General features: G+C 27.3%; 1 protein-coding gene across 1 annotated transcript; it reads right to left on the bottom strand.

Annotated features, from left to right (window-relative positions):
• Positions 1-13,429: 13,429 nt before the first annotated feature.
• On the bottom strand, positions 13,430-17,127 carry LOC112792538 (probable inositol transporter 2). Its single transcript, XM_025835812.3, has 4 exons — positions 16,763-17,127; positions 16,423-16,493; positions 14,122-15,165; positions 13,430-14,028 (listed from the first exon to the last, which is right to left on the bottom strand). The coding sequence occupies exons 1-4, from the start codon at positions 16,893-16,895 to the stop codon at positions 13,522-13,524; spliced, it is 1,755 nt and encodes a 584-aa protein (XP_025691597.1). The 5' UTR covers positions 16,896-17,127; the 3' UTR covers positions 13,430-13,521.
• Positions 17,128-18,326: the final 1,199 nt, after the last annotated feature.

Raw genomic sequence — 18,326 nt, forward strand, 5'->3', positions numbered from 1 at the left:
AACCTCTTATGAGCCTGTTCTTAAAGATCCCACTGGTGCTAAGGCATATGAGGATTATAGGAGCCGGACATGTCTCATATAGTTTCTTATGGCACTTATTGATGATTATGAGTCGGTCAGGGCTTCTCTTGTTCATCATAATCTCTTGCCTAGTCTTGAAGATGCTCTTCCTCGTCTTAAGTCTGAAGAAATACGCTTGGGATTGACTTGTTCTAAGAGTGAAACTGTCTTTGCTGACACCGACAGAAAGGGCAAAATCTGTTAAAACTGTAACTGTCCTAGGCATTCCTTCTCCGACTGTCTCTCTATTGAATGTCGTAAGTGCAAATAAAAAGGTCACATTGGATCCAATTGTCCGAAACTGTTCTGCCATTATTGTAAGCTCTCGAGTCATTTGATTACTACCTGTCCTACTCGACCACCACGTTCGGATCAGAACAAGTATCAACCTCATCCCAACAACTCTCCGCATGTGCTTGCTTCTACTGCTGCTGCTACTGAGTCCACCCCTTCTACCTCTCTCAATACACCTTTTGTCTCTCCATCAGACATTGAATCTCTTCTTAAGCAACTTCTTTCTTTTTCTAGTAATACCCCTGCTGCTCTTTCCACCCCTCCAAGTAATTCTAAATGGTATTTTGATTCTAGTTGTTTTAATCATATGTCTCATTTGTGATATCTTTTCTTTTTATTGTCTACCACTACAAATGCACCTTCTGTCAACACTGCTAATGGTTCCCTCCTGCATGCAACACATCAAGGGTTTCTTTCACAGTCCAATATCCATCTTTCTGATACTTATTTTATTCCAAAATTGGATTTTAATCTTATCTTTGTCGGTCAACTTGTTGAACTCGATTTTGATGTCACTTTTTCTATTTCTAGTTATCATGTGCATGATCGTCAGACGGGAAAGATCATCGGGACTGGTTGTAAGGTCGGGTGTTTATTTGAGCCCGAGAATCTTCATGTTCCCTCTACGTTAAATATCTATGCTGTTTCCTTTCCATCTACTCTTCACTTGTGGTATCGTCGTTTTGTCCACAGCTCCTTAGGAAAATTGTGTCCTCTTATGTCTACAGGTATTTTAGGTCAAGTTCAAAATGAGTCTTTTGATGGTATAATAGCTCAGCATCCAAGAAACAAGAATTGACTCATTCAAATTCAATTACTATCTAATAGCTTTCTGTCTCTGTTCTTGATTTACTGTTTCTCTCGAAAACCTTCATTGCTTGGTTCTTCATCATATTCATTCTTCTTGAATATTCTTATCATGATATCAGAGCCCTTAGGTTACAACTATGGCTATGATCCTGTCTAATGCTTCTACAACCAAAGACCTTTTACCAGTAATTGTTGATAAACTTGATTACAATAATTTTGTTACATAGAAACAAGCTACGATGGTTACGGTTAAAAGTTAGAGTCTTAAAAGTCATTTCAAGAAGGAAAATATACCTACTCAATGGTAGATTCTGGAGATGCTACAAAGCCATCACAAACTGAATCTAAAACTTATAAGGAGTGAAAGCTCTAAGATAACTCACTGATTACATGACTTATAGCTGCAATATCAACAAGCTTAAAAAATAAAGTTGTGCACTGTAAGTACTTCTATCAAATGTGGAATACCATCAATGAATATTTTACTGCATCGTCAAGAGCAAGAATTTAAACTCTTTGATCTCAATTGAGATCAGTAAGGCTTACAATACAGTTGCAAATTATCTCTCCAACATTTGTCAAATTGTAGATTTTCTAATTGCTTTAGATTCTCTAGTCTCTGAAGATGAACATATTCAAACAATTCTTAATGGAATCACTGAAGAGTATCAAAGATTTATTTGTACTGTTATAGTAAAAATAGACAAATTCACAGTCGTTAAAACAGAATCTTATTTGATAGCATATAAAATATGCTAAATCGGTTCAAGAAACCTTCTCAATCGATTCTTTTAGCTAATCTGTCACAATCTTCAAATGCAAATAATCAAAATTTTCAAAGAAACAATAATTTCAGAGGAAGAGAAAGAAGAGTCAAGTTCATAAGAGAATGTCTTGTTCTTATACTCATCAACAACAAGGCATTGTGAAAAAAAAGAAAGCATAGATACCTAACTGAGGTAGGTCTTGCTCTATTAACCACTACTGCCTTGCCATTACAATTCTGGGATGATGCATTTCTTGTTATATCTTATTAGATTAACAGATTGTCCACTCCTATTTTACAAAATCAATCTCCTTTTGAAAAGATGTATCACCAACAACTAGATTATAATTTTTTAAAGGTATTTAGGTGTACATGCTATCCTCTTTTACGGTTTTACAACAAACACAAGTTTGATTATAAATCACATTTATGTTTATTTTTGGAATATGATTCTCAACTTAAAAACTACAAATGTCTTTCCCCTGATGGTAAGCTCTATTTATCTCGTAATGTTTTTTATGAAGGCAAGTTTCCATACTCAACTCATTTTACTAAAACTATTGCTAATTCTACTTCTGAATTTTTTAGAGAAGATACTTACTTTAATTACCAATTTGTTGCTATTCTAAGCTTTCAATTAGACTTACCTATCTCATATTCACCTCCTACATCTTCTATACCAGCACCTACTACTCCTCTTATTTCTCCCATTACACTAGTTACAAATACACCATCAATTTTACAATAATCTCATATACTTTACCTTTTGGACAGATTTCTATCTCTAATATTAAAATTCAACTCCCTTTTTTTTCACTATCTCGTCTTCCACCACCGAAATTTAATTTTCATCTAATGACTACAAGATCAAAATATACACACTGTAACTCATCTGTTAATCTTACTCACTTGTTAGACTCTAAAAAAAATCTTTTTTTTTTTATCATCTGCTTAAAACTGTACAACAAACTCTTCAACATCAATATTAGAGAATAGCAATAAAATTTGAATATATAACTTTAACCAGATGCAAAATTTGAGAATTAATATTGCCGTTCTCAAATGTTACTATCATCGGTAATAAATAAGTGTTTGCTGTCAAGAAAAATTCACAAGGTCATCCAATTTTATATTTTTATTCTTTATGTTTTATTTTTAATATCTTATATTATTATATTCTCATAAATAAATCCAGCCTTGTAGAACTTCAATTTATAGATTGACATGATCGACCCTTAGCTTCGACATCTCTGCGCTCATAATCTCGACAATGTAACATCTCGTTTTTTTTTTTAGTTTGTTAATGAATAATGATAATACTTTAATTTAACTTATATAGATTAATTGAGGAAAAGATAGAAAGATTATTCCTTTGAATTATTCACACCTTGCATCATAAGCCATGTGGTTAATAATTTAAAAGGTCGTTATAAACATATTCGATGTCGAAAGAAAACTAGAAAGCAATAAAGTGAAAAGATATATCAACAGTATCCTGATGAAACAATGTTCAATTTGAAATCAAAAGGAATTTCCTTGCTTCACTTCAAGAATAATTATATAAAGTTGCAAGGTTTATCTACGTTATCCAATGATCGATATAATATATAAGAACTAAATCAAGTGTAGCACATTATTCATTTCATATCCAATGCGAAACTTTAATTTTCATGCACGTGCAAAGTCGCAGTTATTTAATCGTGTATTATAATATAAAAAAAAGTTATCTAAATATATATATTTAATTAAATAATCGTATGAAAGTCTTTATAGTCTTAGTATATAATTTTTTTTATACATAGGAAGTATTATAAATAATTAATTGAAAAAATATTATATGCATCACCATTATATATATATATATATATATATATATATATATATATATATATATATATATATATATATATATACTTTCTCTTTTATATTTTTATTTTTAATATTAAAAATAAATGATAAAATGCGAAAGAAGACAAAATTTAATCTTTTTATATTATGAAAAAATAAATATGTTATGTATAAAAAATTAGTCATCAAATTATATATTAAAAATAAATATATTATGTATACTTTGGTGTAAATATCTTTCCTCTAATAATATAATAATTTGTATGTGCTTATGAATTAAACAATATTGGCTTCACTATTTCTTGACGGTCCAATTCACCATTTTTTTGTTGGTGTTCCATTTTCCAAAGAAATCTCTTCATGAGTACTAGCTAGATAGCTACTCTTTCAATAACAACGCAATGCATTCCATCGTAAACTTATGCCGAGGGTTGTGGTCTACCTTGTTTGGTGCTCTTATTTAGAAGATCAATCGAACATATTAGCAGATAAAAAAAGAATGAAAACATAAATAGAATTAGAAAAAATAGAGAAAAATGATAATAAAAGACTATAAAAAGAATAGTCTAGGAAATTTTTTCTTTAGACGAATGTAGCCAAGTGGATCAAGAAAGTGGATTGTGAATCCACCGTGTGGAGGTTCAATTCCCGTAGTTTGCCCATCAATCATATATATATATATGGTCCCTTTCACGAGAGATTATTCAAAATTATTATTAGTACCAAAATCAGTTATTAAAATTAATTATGATTATATTTGTGTATAAATATATATTTAGTTTAATTTATTTTTAATGTATAGTTATATTTTAATATACATTTTATATTAATAGATGATTTTGATGATTAATTTTAGTGCACATATAACATATATAAAAATAATCCTGTTAAGTAAACAATAAGAGATGTGAACAACATAAACAACGAGTTGTATTTTAGGTCTATTAACCACTTAAAATAAAGATTATATCTAATTAATTCTAAATTTAATTTTTAAAATTAAAATTAACTTTTCTTTTTTAAAATTAAAAAAATATATTATTTTTCTATACTTTTTTATATACAAAATATTTATCAAAAGATAATACAAATCAACCCAAATTAATAAAAATTATCTATTCATTAATTATTTCTAAAATAAATATATAATATTAAATATAATAAATATATAATTTTAAATTTTTATATATAAAATTATAAATATTAAATTAAATAAAATAATTTTAAATTATTATCTCTCTAACAATGCTCTTATTCTATATATGCATAATTATTACGCTTACAATTATGTAAATAAAGACCATAAGTCTTAAGTTGTCCCTTTAGTGGCTTAACAAAAGGCAACGAGAAAGCATTTAACTTTTCTCTTTAACAAAAAACATTATGGGTCGATCGTCATGGACTTACTGTATGTCTCCACCTCATCATTTTCTTGGCTAATGGAAAACTACGTATTCCTACTCCCCTTATACCAAGGGATATGCAATCCAAGCTAAGAAGCATAGTATCCAAAATTTATCACTAAACTCGTTGGGCTAAGGCTCATTATTTATTGGACTTTCAATTATATGGTATATATCAGTCTCTTCAATTCATAACAAATAATAAATCAATAATAAGTATTTTCAATTGTCAATGAACTAATTGATCTTGTTATAAAAATATAATAAGACATACTTATGGAATAATGGGAGATTTTTATTGGATAAAAGTGGAAATTTTTTTATCATTTCAGCATATTTATATTTAGATTAAGGAAAGGAGGGGGGCTGGTTTTTGAATTTGTACTTTTAGAAGGTGCGTTTGAAATTGGTGACAAGTGACAATTGATATGAATGACTTTGTCATTGTGAATTCTCCTTGTTACAAACATGCACGCACTATAAAGAAGACCTGTGTAGCAGTGAATGTTCATCGTTAATAATTGGTATAGTGTTCAATGTCATATTTCATTGGAGGGAATTTAGCCACCAAGTCGATGATGGGTTTCTCCCCCTTTTTTGCCACAATATATATGTTACTATGATGTTTTGAATCATGTTTACTGTCGCTTAAAACCTATAAATGTGGTACATGTCCGCCGTATAGTAGTTTTTCTCCCGGGCCTAGCGAGTTAATTAATTTTATTTTGAAAAAGTATAGGTAGATAATATAAATATTAAATAATATGAATAATAAATATATTAGATGTTCATTTCATTAGGTATACGAACGATTATTTTAAGGAGATGCTCCCATAAAGACGTAGAAAACGTCATTTTTTAAAAATATTTTTTAATAATTAAAATTTAACACATATAATTACTTAAATTATGTTATTTTTGTCAAAATTATGTCAGACAAATTAATTTGATCGAAAAATAGTGAATCAAATTTTGAATCTATCTAAATTAATATTATTTTTTATAAAAAATGACTATAATATTCCTATTATATAAAATGACTAAAATACTCTTATTATATATATTAATTTTGAAAATTCTAAATTTTAACCCTTTTCTTCTCTATCATTATAGGGTTAGAATTTAAAATTTTTAAAATTAATATTAATATATATATAAAATAAGAATATTTTAGTTGTGTTTTATAATAGGAATATTGTAGTAATTTTTTATAAAAAATATTAATTTATACTGATTCAAAATTTAATTTATTAATTTTTTTGCTAAATTGATTTGTCCAGTCTAATTTTAATAAAATAATACAATTTAATTGATTATATGCATTAAATTTTAATTTTTAGAAAATATCTTTTAAAAAATAACGTTTTTGACATCTTTATCTAAGTGATTCTCTTATTTTAATTAATATTAAAATTTAGATGATTAATTTAAAAGTATAGCATATTTTTATTTAATTAGTGATTGTTCATGTTATTTAAGATGATCATTATTTCCTAGCACTTCCCCTTTAATTTTTCCTCTTGCTTTTTTATCGTGCATCACGTTTAGCATATATCGTCGCCTTCGCTTATTTTAATTCATCTATCTGCTTTTTATACCTTTATATTTATATAAATTGTCACTTGCTTTCAATTAAGTAATATTTAAATATAAAAAATATAATGTAGCCACTAATAATTAATTTTTGAATTAATTATAATATATTTGTATATAATTAAATATATAATATTTAATTTATTTTTAATATGTTTTAATATTTTATATATATTTTATATTAGGACTAATTTTTTAGTTATAGATAATATAACTGCATAAATTTTTATAAAAATATTATTTGTACACTAAAATCAGTTACTAATATATTTATGTATAAATACATATGTGATTTAATTTATTTTTAATATATATTTATACTCTAATATATATTTTATACTAGTAGTTAATTTTATTAATAATTGATTTTAATATGCATGTAACATAGCCTATATCTTTATATAATTGTAAAACTCGCAACGTTTATATTAAGGTTTTAATGCAATTATGACAACTTTTTCTAATCTCTCCGTTGTCTTTCTTTTCCGTGTGAAAAATTGTTTTATTTGTCTACCAAGATTATCGTTAAATTAATATTTTTATCCGTAATAATACTATAAAAATATAAATTTTTTGAATTTATGCTGACTTTATATATCTTGATATTATAGATTATGATTAACAAAATTATAAAATTAAATTATTTTTACAAAAAAATTGTAAAAAATAAAAATTTTTATCGATTAAAAAGACTAAAATCTTTGTAAATAAAATATAAATAAATAAAAAAATTTTAGTCATTATTTTGATATGAAATGGTTTAATTTTTTATTAATAATTAATTTTAATATTTATTATCTAAAATTTGAAAAAATTTAATACGTATACTTTTATATTTTACCTTTGATTAAGTGTTAAGTCTATTGTACAAATAAAAATACTTAATTTGTATGCATGTTATTTAAAAATAATATTTTTCTCTTTTTCTCTCTCTCTCTTTCTCTCTCTCTCTATATATATATATAATTAGATTTTAATTAGTATTAAAAAAAATGATATATAATACATTTTGGTTGTAAAATCTATATTAATAATGATAAAATTAACTTAAAATTAATTTTTTAAAACAATTGAATCTTGATTCTAATTATTAATCACAACATCAATATTTTTTTTAAATTATATCTAATAAATATTTGAATAAAGAGAAATGAAAATATAGATTAAAAAGATAAACTACGAAAAAAATATGTATATAATAATAATAACAATAATAATAATAACAATAATATATTTTTGAATAATATTACTAGATATTTTTTTAATTATTTTATTTTATTAATTTAATTTTTGTAGAATAGAAAGATAGGGAGAGATAGAAAATAAGAGAAAAAAAGATAAAGAAAAAGGAGAAGGAGAAGAAGATATGAAGTTTGTTAATTTTAAAAAAATATTTTTTATTTTAATTGTAATGAAATAATATTTTATGACATATTTATATTTAGTCATTAATAATAATATATAAGAGAGATAAAGTGGGTGAAGCAATAAGAGAGATTGAAAAAGGGTGAAAGGAATAGAGGAGGAGGAGATAACTCTATAATTTTAAAGAAAAATATTTGATTTCAATTGTAATAAAGAAGTGATATGTAACATATTTTAGTTGTAAAATTAGTAATATATATATATATATATATATATATATATATATATATATATATATATATATATATATATATATATATATATAGACTTATGATGCACGGACAATATACAAGATACGATATGAAATATAGAAATACACCAATTTTATATTTTTATAAGATACGAAAAACACAATATACATATAAAATATAAAATATTTTTTAAATAAGTTATAATTAATGATGTTTTAATATTTTATTGATATTAAAAAAATTAATTTTTAACTATTTTAATAATTTTTTAATTATATAAAGTATTTAAAATAATTTTTTGTTTTAATAAAATTTAATTATTCTGTTAATGTCTATTGTTTTACTAAATTTGCAATTAGATATTTATACTATTTTTTCTTTCAATTAAATTTTTATACTGTTTTTAATTTTAAAATTAGATCTTTATTAGTGTAAAAAATATTAAAATTAATGTAATTTTAAAAAAAATTAAAGATATTAACAATTAAGAATCTAATTAGATCTTTTACCATATTTTTTTGAGAAAAATATTCCGTTATTTTTAATATTTTTGACAAAAAATGATCTAATTATAAAATTAAAAGTAATATAAAAATCTAATTAAAAGAAAAAAAGTATAAGAACTTAATTATAAATTTAGTAAAATTACAGGGATCAACAGAATAATTAAACTTTTTAATAAATAATAAAATATATTATTTTTAAATTCATATCAAGAATATATGTTAGGAATAAAATTAAATATGCTAATATGTGATGATATTTAAATGTGTTCAAATAATTTTAAAAAATATTTTTATTTTTTGTTAAAATACAGTTAAATACAAAAAAATATGCGTATCAGACAAATATTAAATAAGTGTTATATTTAAAATATATTTGACACCTAAACATGATAACTCCGTAAAAAATATCTGTATTTATTAGATATAAGACTATAGAGCCTAAAAAATTCAGTCAATAGAAGCAAAATTATCTTCTCATATCTACTATACATGTGATTTTGGATCACTCAATTATTCTTCTCCCTTTTGTATTCATACTTCATTCATGCTCTTAAACCTTTCCACAAATGTTTTCTTCTTGTTTCCTTTGTCCTTTTATAAAAGAAAATGTGAATATGCACAATTCATACACTTTAATAATTTAGCCCTTAATTATTCAATTAACCCTGCATATGGAAGAAAAAAGTCAACATCATATATAGATGACCGTAAATGAGGTGACTACTAGCTAAGTAGAGAAGGTTCTTAATACATATAATTTGTTGGATCAAACTCCTCTAAAGGTAGGAAATTAATAAAATAAAATATATTATTTTTAAATTGAAATTATAAAATTCACATATAATAGTTATAAATTTAATAGTAATTTTTATTTTATTATTTTGCAGATTTTTCCACTTTAGATTTTTTGTTTCCCTAATTTGTTCTAGACTTTTAGTTTTAGGTCATAGCACACCATGACTATTGTTTTATTTTAGACTTCATTATCATGTTGAAAAAATTATATTAACGTCCGAAATGCGATTCATTTATTTGTTAAATATAACATTTTATTACTTCAAACCTCTTACATACTAAGCTCCATTTAAGAGAATAGATTGCTGCATGCACAAAGCGGGATTCGAACCCCAACACTTACTTAAGCGAACTAGTGAGCTAACCACTAAACCAACTCAATTTGGTTATATATTTATTTATTTCAATATATTAAAGTTAACTGACCGGACCTAGTTGAAAATACAGTTACCATTGGGCTTTTAATATCCTTATTAGTGAAACAACGTCACGCTCTTCCAAGCCCAAAAAAAGGTAACGCCCCTCAATGTGGCTCAGTAGTGATTGCTATAATAGGTTTCCATTATGTGGGTCGGGCTACCGGCCTCATTACTGAAAAAAAAAAAGACGAAAATCATACCTAGAATCCGAAACTTTTTCATCAGAGCAAGGGAAAGAACGAAAAGGTCTGAATGAATGAAGTGGAAGGGCATGGTGTTCCTGTGTTTACTTATTCATCACGGTTTCCAGGTTGTCCCCTTTCCATTTTCCAGAATCTGGCAAAGAAAGAACAAGAATCGGTCCCAAGAAAGTGATTTTCCCCTTTATCAAAAACCAATAACTAGGTTTTTTTCATTATGCATAGTATCTTTTAATAGGACAGGTTAAGAACTAATGCGTCGTAAATCTGAATTCTATTTAAAGTTTGTTATTAATTAATACATTGTTGTATGTACAAAATGAAATTCGAATCCCGATATTTATTTAAGCGAATAAATAAACTGACCACTCGTACTAACTCAAATTGGTTAAACCAATAATTAGGTAACCCAAAGAAAAAGAATGCTTCATTTCATGCATGCATCTACTCCAATTTTTTAAAATTAATATTCTCTTTTTCTTATTCCAACATACTTTATTTTACTTTTAGTTTCCAGAACTTTATTATATATGTTCTGCCCACAAAAATAATACTATACTGCTATTTTTCTAGTTCTAATTACAAGAACAGTTAAAAAAATAATTTAAAGTTATTTAATTTAATATAATATTTATAATTATATATTTATTAGATAATATTATGTACTTATTTAACAATAATTAAAAATATAAATAAAATAATTTTAAACTGAATTTTTATTATTTTTTAAATGTTTTTTATTTTGGAATTATCATTATAAATAGACGAATTACTTGTAATGCAATACAACTATAAAATTATGATAAAAATTCATGTTCAGTTCATTTTATATGAAATTAATAACTGAAAGTTTTTATATAAAAAAATTTTCTCCTAAAATTATACATATTATATATATTAACCATATTACGTATATACAAAAAATTAATCACTAATATAAAATATATGTTAAAATATATAAAAATAAATTAAATAACACATATATTTATATATGAATACATAGTAACTAATTTTTAATATGCACATGATATTTTTTCCATGTATGTCACAGTAAGATTCTAGAAAAGACAAGATCTTATATTTAAGAGATAATAGCTAAATTTATTCCTAAAAGATCAATGATTCTTCAAATTAGTTTTTTAAATTTTTTTTTAATTAAATTCATCTTAAAAGATTTTAAATTAATTGAATTAGTTCTTTTGCTATTTTTTTTATTGACAACATCAAAATTTGTTAATGTGAAACATTAAGTGACAACACACATAAAAGTTTTAATTGATTATTAGTATCATAAGTTTATGAAATTAGATTAAATAAAAACCTAATTGAAGGAAAATTTTGAGGCATTAGAATCCCTCAGTTTAAGGTTGATTTGATCTAATTTCATAAACTTATTATGATAACTGCTAATTAAAACTACTAGATATGTGTTATAGCGTCAATAATTTTTTATGTCATTAGTAAAGAAAATAACAGAAGAACTAAAATGATTAACTTAAAATTTTTAAAGAATAAATTTGATTAAAAAAATCTTTTAAGAATTAATTTAAAAAATAAATAATCTTTTGAAGATTAATTTAATCATTTATTCAATTTTTGGTAAAAATCACAAGAACTCTTTTTTCCTCCTAAAATCTTGCTTTACATCATAGAAGGCAAGAACTTTTCGAGATTCTTGTTTAGCGAAGCCAACCATAACCACATCCTGCAAAAGTTGTCTTTTGGTCTGATTACAAATATTTTTCTAAAAAACTAATACCTAATATTCGGCATCATAACCCGAAATGACAACCCCAGAATTGTTCTTCTAGCCTAGGCGTGTGATCTTTGCCTCGAAAGTTTTAATTATCATTACGTTAAATGAAAACGAATAATAAAATACAAACATGTTTAGGAAGTGAACAAGTGATGAGTCCTTCTCATTAGTAGGTAGTTGATATGATTTTTTCAGACCAATAATGTATTTATTATCATGATTTCCAATGCCTATTTTTAGAATTTAATGCAAACTTCCCTTTTATAATGTTTTTTAAAGCAGCATGAAATGTGGTAGAAGGTGTCACAAGCAGAATCACCATAGTTAGTGCCTCTTTGATTGGTTTTTGTCTTTTTGACGCTTATTCTTTTTTTTTTTTTTTAAGATAGTTATCATTTATGAATCGGATTCATATTTTATAATGTCAAAAAGAGCCAAATTACAAATATGATTTGGAATTTCTTCTATCCATGTGTTCGGATGGACAAGAGTCAATTAAACCAATTTATATGTTACCCTAATGCCATTTCTATTAACATGTGAAAAGGAAATAACTAAACAAGTTTGATGCTTATTCTTTTTAATGATTTTTTTAGTCATCTTCTTGTTAATGCTTTGATTTATTGATTTTCCAGTTCCTTTATTCTTATGAATGGAATTTAGGTTTAGATTTCTTTTTTTTTTTCGTGGACAGGATATTTCCATGGTTATAGTTAGACCATAAAGTTTTGCGAAGGGCGAAGTATTTTGTCATTTTGGGCTTCAATTGAAAAACTTGATAAAATGAGAATTAGTCCATGGTCTGCAATTTTGTTGGGTTAACACCGACAGATACGCATGGGCTGCAACGATGACATCTGGTCCACAAAAATGAGCCCATTTGTGTGGCCGCTTCCTGTTTTGTGTATGCTTAAATGTTAAATACGTTTCCCCTGCTTCGATCATGGTATTTTTAGGTAAAGTTTGTTTTGAGGTACTGGAATAGAGACTGGGAGACCGAGTCTTAATATCATGTTTGTTGGCTCAAAAATTGATATTAAAATTTCTGTCTATGTCTCTAAAACTTCAGTATTTCCGTAGCTCCAAAATATGGGGACACATGAGACTGAAATTTTTAAAAACATAAATTGAAATTTTAATAATATTTTATACCTAAAATATTCTTATTTCAATTAATTAATTTTAATTTTATTCTTTCTAGAAATTAAATTAAAACTTCATTCTTATTTCAATTTTTATCTCTCTCACTTTGCACCAAATAGAATACTGAAATTTATTTCATCTCTAAGTTTTTGTTTTTCAATACCAGTCTTTCAATCTCTATCTCTTTACCAAACGCTATCTTATATTACATAAATTAGAATTAATACACATAAAACTGTCTTTTTTATTAATACCACAAAACTGTCCTTTTAGCTAATCTTACAGCGACAAGATAATTACAACGCAATAATGTTAATTAATTGGGTGATTCTTGTGAGGGAGTTCCACTCCAGAGTAAGATGTTCTTCTCTTGGTCTGCCAAAATTTGAAATGCAGAGTTCTATTGTCGAGCATGTTCTCCACTTCCTCAATTGGAAGCCCCTTGGTCTCGGGCACAAAGATGATGACAAAGATGATGGCTGCAATTGTGATGAATATGAATATCATGAATGTATATGCAGTCCCAATGGCTTGTGTCAAAGACAGGAATGACTGTGCCACAATAAGATTGGAGATCCAGTTTGAAGTAGATGCCATCCCTCCACAGATTCCTCTGTACCTGAGAGGGTATATCTCAGAGTTGACAACCCAAGGCACAGTTCCCATCCCAGGAGAGAAGAATATTATGTAGAGTGACAATCCAATGAGTGCAACCCACCCTGTTTTGCTAGGACAACCCTCCGTGTACCACAGCTTTCCTTCATTCTGGCACGCGTCCTTTGTGGTGTCATTGGATACCAAACACGCCCCATGCACAAGCTGCAAAAACAGAGAACAAAGCATTGCTTTTACTAGAACAATATATATCAACAACAAAATGAGTTATCATATATCATATATATATATATATACCTTGTTAACTTGTGAAACACAGAAGCCACAATGAGGAGTGGCCTTGAGGCACTTGGTGCAATCCCAGTGAGCAGGGGTGGCGCCAAGTTTGTAATCAGGGCAAGTGTAGTTGTTGTAGTGGGAAGTGTCAACTGAACTAACCATGGGAGAGTGAGTGGCGCTCTCATGGAACACAACAGTTAGAACAACGAGGGCCAGTATAACGCCGGACAAGCTGAACAACACAAGCTTCTTCCTTCCAGTACGATCTATGAAGTATATGCTGAGAATTGAACCAAATGCGTTGAGGCCGGCGGTTACGAGTGAAAGAAGAAGCGCGGTTCGGTTGGATGCGAAACCAGCGAGCTGAACTATGGTTGGGCTGTAGTACATGACGGTGTTGATTCCCACAAATTGTTGGAATATTTGAAGTCCCATTCCCGCATACAAACCTCTTCTCACAGTTTTGGTCTTGAGCAGTGTGATTATGCTGACCTTGCCGGACGCTTCGGAATCCTTCATCTCCATCTCAACGGAATCCTTGAGAGCATTGATTTCGGATTCAACTTCCTCCGGGGGGTAAATCTTCCTCAGAATTGACTTGCCGTCTTCTTCTCGTCCCTTCCGGAAGAGCCACCGGGGGGACTCTGGGAGGAGAAGCATGAGGACGATCTGTATGAAAGCGGGAGCTGCAGCAACTCCCAGCATCCACCTCCAAGTGCCGGGAGCAGAGGTGAAGGCGAGGTTGATGCAGTAGGCGAGGAACTGGCCTCCAGTGATGAAGAAGCCGTTGAGACTAACAAGGGCGCCGCGAACTCTGGTTGGAGAAGCCTCGGAGATGTATAAGGGGGAAGCCATGGAAGCCATGCCAACACCAAGGCCAACGAAGACTCTGCCGACTATGAGAATAGCAGGGTTGGTAGCAGCAGCCATGATAACAGAGCCGATGAAGAAGAGTGCATCTGCAATGAGAATGGCTTTCTTCCTTCCAAATCGGTCGTTGATCCATCCCCCAACCGACGCCCGTATGATTGCTCCTGCAAGTGCCATGCTCACTATGGCTTCCTGTCATTTATACACACATATTTGCTTTGTTACTAAACTCAAACTTCTTAATTATCAAAACATTTTTTATTTTTCCCTTACTTGAAGATTCAATCAGAGACATAGGCCCAGTTTGGATAACTAAATTAATTAAGTTTTTTTTTATAAAATAACTTAAACAATAAATAATTCTGTTAAAAGTAACTTATAAATAAACTATTTTGTGTTTGGATTTTTAACTCTAAAAGTGCTTATTTTATAGAAATGTAATGAAAAGTAAAAGTATTATGAGAAAAGTCATTTTTTTTAACTTCTCTATAAATTTCTAAATATTTCTTAGAAAATTGCAATTTAATTTTAAAAATTGTATCAAATATTAATACTACTACTTTTCATAAGTCAAAAATTAAAAAAAAAATTAATTCTAAAATTTTCAAACGGGCCTATAGTTTAAGCAACTTAAACAACTACTTCTTGTACTAAATCTTACAGTTATGCATAGATCTATACACATATTATAAACTGGTATTCATCTGTTCTATGCCAAATTTAAGGGGATACAGAAACTGCTCCGCTAGAATCTACTCCTTCATTCTCCTTTCCTTGGTTTTTATTTTTATTTTCTACCCATTACATAGTGTTAATTTTTTTAACATATAAATAATATAAAAAATACTATCTATAAATAAAAAATCAGTTATTAAATTACTCACCATGTATTTGATATGAAATAGATGTTGATTACACACTTTTTTAAATGTGTATTTTATATTCAAATATATAATTTAACAAATAACTAATTTAATAAATAATTTTTTATATATATAATATAATAACATAATTAAAAGAATTTGCTAAAGATGATGTATGATAAAATCATAATAAAACTTTTAGCGCAACTGAAATAATAATTTATAAACTTATGAATTAAATTTTGTATTTTGTACACTTTTCAACTCCATTGAGAATAAAAAAAAATAAAGTATTGAAATTAAAAATAGACTATAACCCAACCCCAAAATTCAGTTTGAAAAATGAAGGAAGAAAAACAATTGTAAATATATAGTCACTTTCAAAGAAGAGGGGAGTTTTAATAAAAGGATATTGTTGTTTTGCCAGCATGACAAAGGGACAAAAAATGGCACCATAGTTTAGGTGACACTTAGAGGCATGATTGAATAAGCAGTGGGAAAAGAATGCACGCACTTGATCATTGGTTTACGTCTCCAGAGAGTTGGAGATCTTATATAAAACACTATTCAATGCTGATAACGTTACCTGTAGCCAAGTTTCTCTATCCACTGATTTGAAGTCATCTCTTATATATAAAAGTGCCCCCGATATCACCCCTACAAATAAAAAAACAGAGAATGAACTAATAATAAGAGCTAGCTTGTTAGAGATTAAATTATTTAATTATTTTTTTAATTGGTTTAAATTTTTAAACAAATAATTTTATGATAATATAGATGTAAAAAATCTTTCTTAATTTAACCTTAATTACCATGCATGTATGTATGTTTAGTATTGACTTGGATGTTTTGATTAACATATAACAATAGCATTATTTAAGTTAATATATGCATGAAATTGAAAAGATTGGTGAAGAGAAACAAACCAGTGTCATAACCAAAGAGAAGGCCACCAATTCCAGCGGAGAAAGCAAGGCGAAGGACATAAGGATTCTTATGGGAGAGAGACAAGCATTCTCTGAAGGCAGATGCATCAGCTTCTACCATTCCTCCTTCCATCTTGCTCTCTATTAATTGTTATTAATTCTTCAAACACAACTATAGAGTAGGGAAGGGAAGAGAAGATACTAGACATAAAAGCTTAATAAGTGAAGTGAGAGTGTGACAACTCTATTTATAGTGGGAAATGGGTGCATGCGTTTGGGCGAATGACGAGTAAAGATTCATACAAGCTAAGCATAGTTTGAGTTTTATGGTCACACAAAATATATAATATTAGTTTGAGTTTTATGGTCACACAAAATATATAATATTTTGACTAAGTACAGTTTAGAAGAGGAAAATTGAAATTGAATAAATGATTTGGAATTATTAGATTAATTTATGTGGGAATTAGAAGGGACAGGTCATGGGCAAACGAGAACAGTCTAATGCTTTTTCTTATCCAGCCGACGGATCGGAGAAGAGTGCCACGGATCGCGGGGACCCGAACCCCAAGCTTTGCACGCCACATATTCCTTTTAACCATATATATATGGAATGCAACTATGTAAGTCAATCTTGCAGGATTTTTTTCCTATTATTTTCAACATCCATATTATTACGGTGACTCAAAGTAAGTTACTGAAAACTTACAAATTAATATTTAATTTTAAAAATATAAAAATAAAATTTAAAAATTTAAAATTTATTATAAAAGATAAATTAAATAAAATTTAAGCACTCCTTATAACATTGGAATGTCAATTAGACGGACAGAGAAGCATCCCGTCCCTAAATCCCAAAAGAAACTATTCTGATAAAGACGCTTAAAATATTTTTTCTTTTAAATATTTTTAAGTAATTAAAATTTAATATATATAATTGATTAAACTATGTTATTTTCATTAAAATTAGATCAACAAATTGATTTGATTGAAAAATCGGTAAATTATACTTTGAATCGATTTAAATTAATATTTTTTAATAAAAAATAATTTTAAAATTCTTATTATAAGAAATGACTAAAATATTCTTATTATTATTATTATTATTATTATATACAAATTTTAAAAAATCCTAAATTCTAATCCTTTTCTTTTTTTCGTTATAGAGTTAGGATTGAGGGTTTTTAAAAACATATATACAACAGAAATATTATAGTTATTTTTTATAATAAGGTTATTGTAGTTATTTTCTATAAAAATATTATTAATTTAGATTGGCTCAAGATTTGGTTTATCAATTTTTCGACCAAATTAATTTGTATGATCTAATTTTGACAAAAATAACACAGTTTAATTAATTATATATATTAAATTTTAATTACTAAAAAATATTAAAAAAAAATTATTTTAAACATCTTTATTTAAATGATTTCTAACTCCAAAATCTTCTTTATACCTTCCCATTTTCTGCCGTGAAAAATAACTAAGCCCCGATCTTCATTTTCCATTTTCCATTTTTCCGCAGTTCCATTGAGATCATTCTTCATTTGTCGATATTGATCTT

The sequence above is a fragment of the Arachis hypogaea genome, chromosome 13, assembly GCF_003086295.3.
Source record: "Arachis hypogaea cultivar Tifrunner chromosome 13, arahy.Tifrunner.gnm2.J5K5, whole genome shotgun sequence".
NCBI classification, from domain to species: Eukaryota; Viridiplantae; Streptophyta; class Magnoliopsida; order Fabales; family Fabaceae; genus Arachis; species Arachis hypogaea.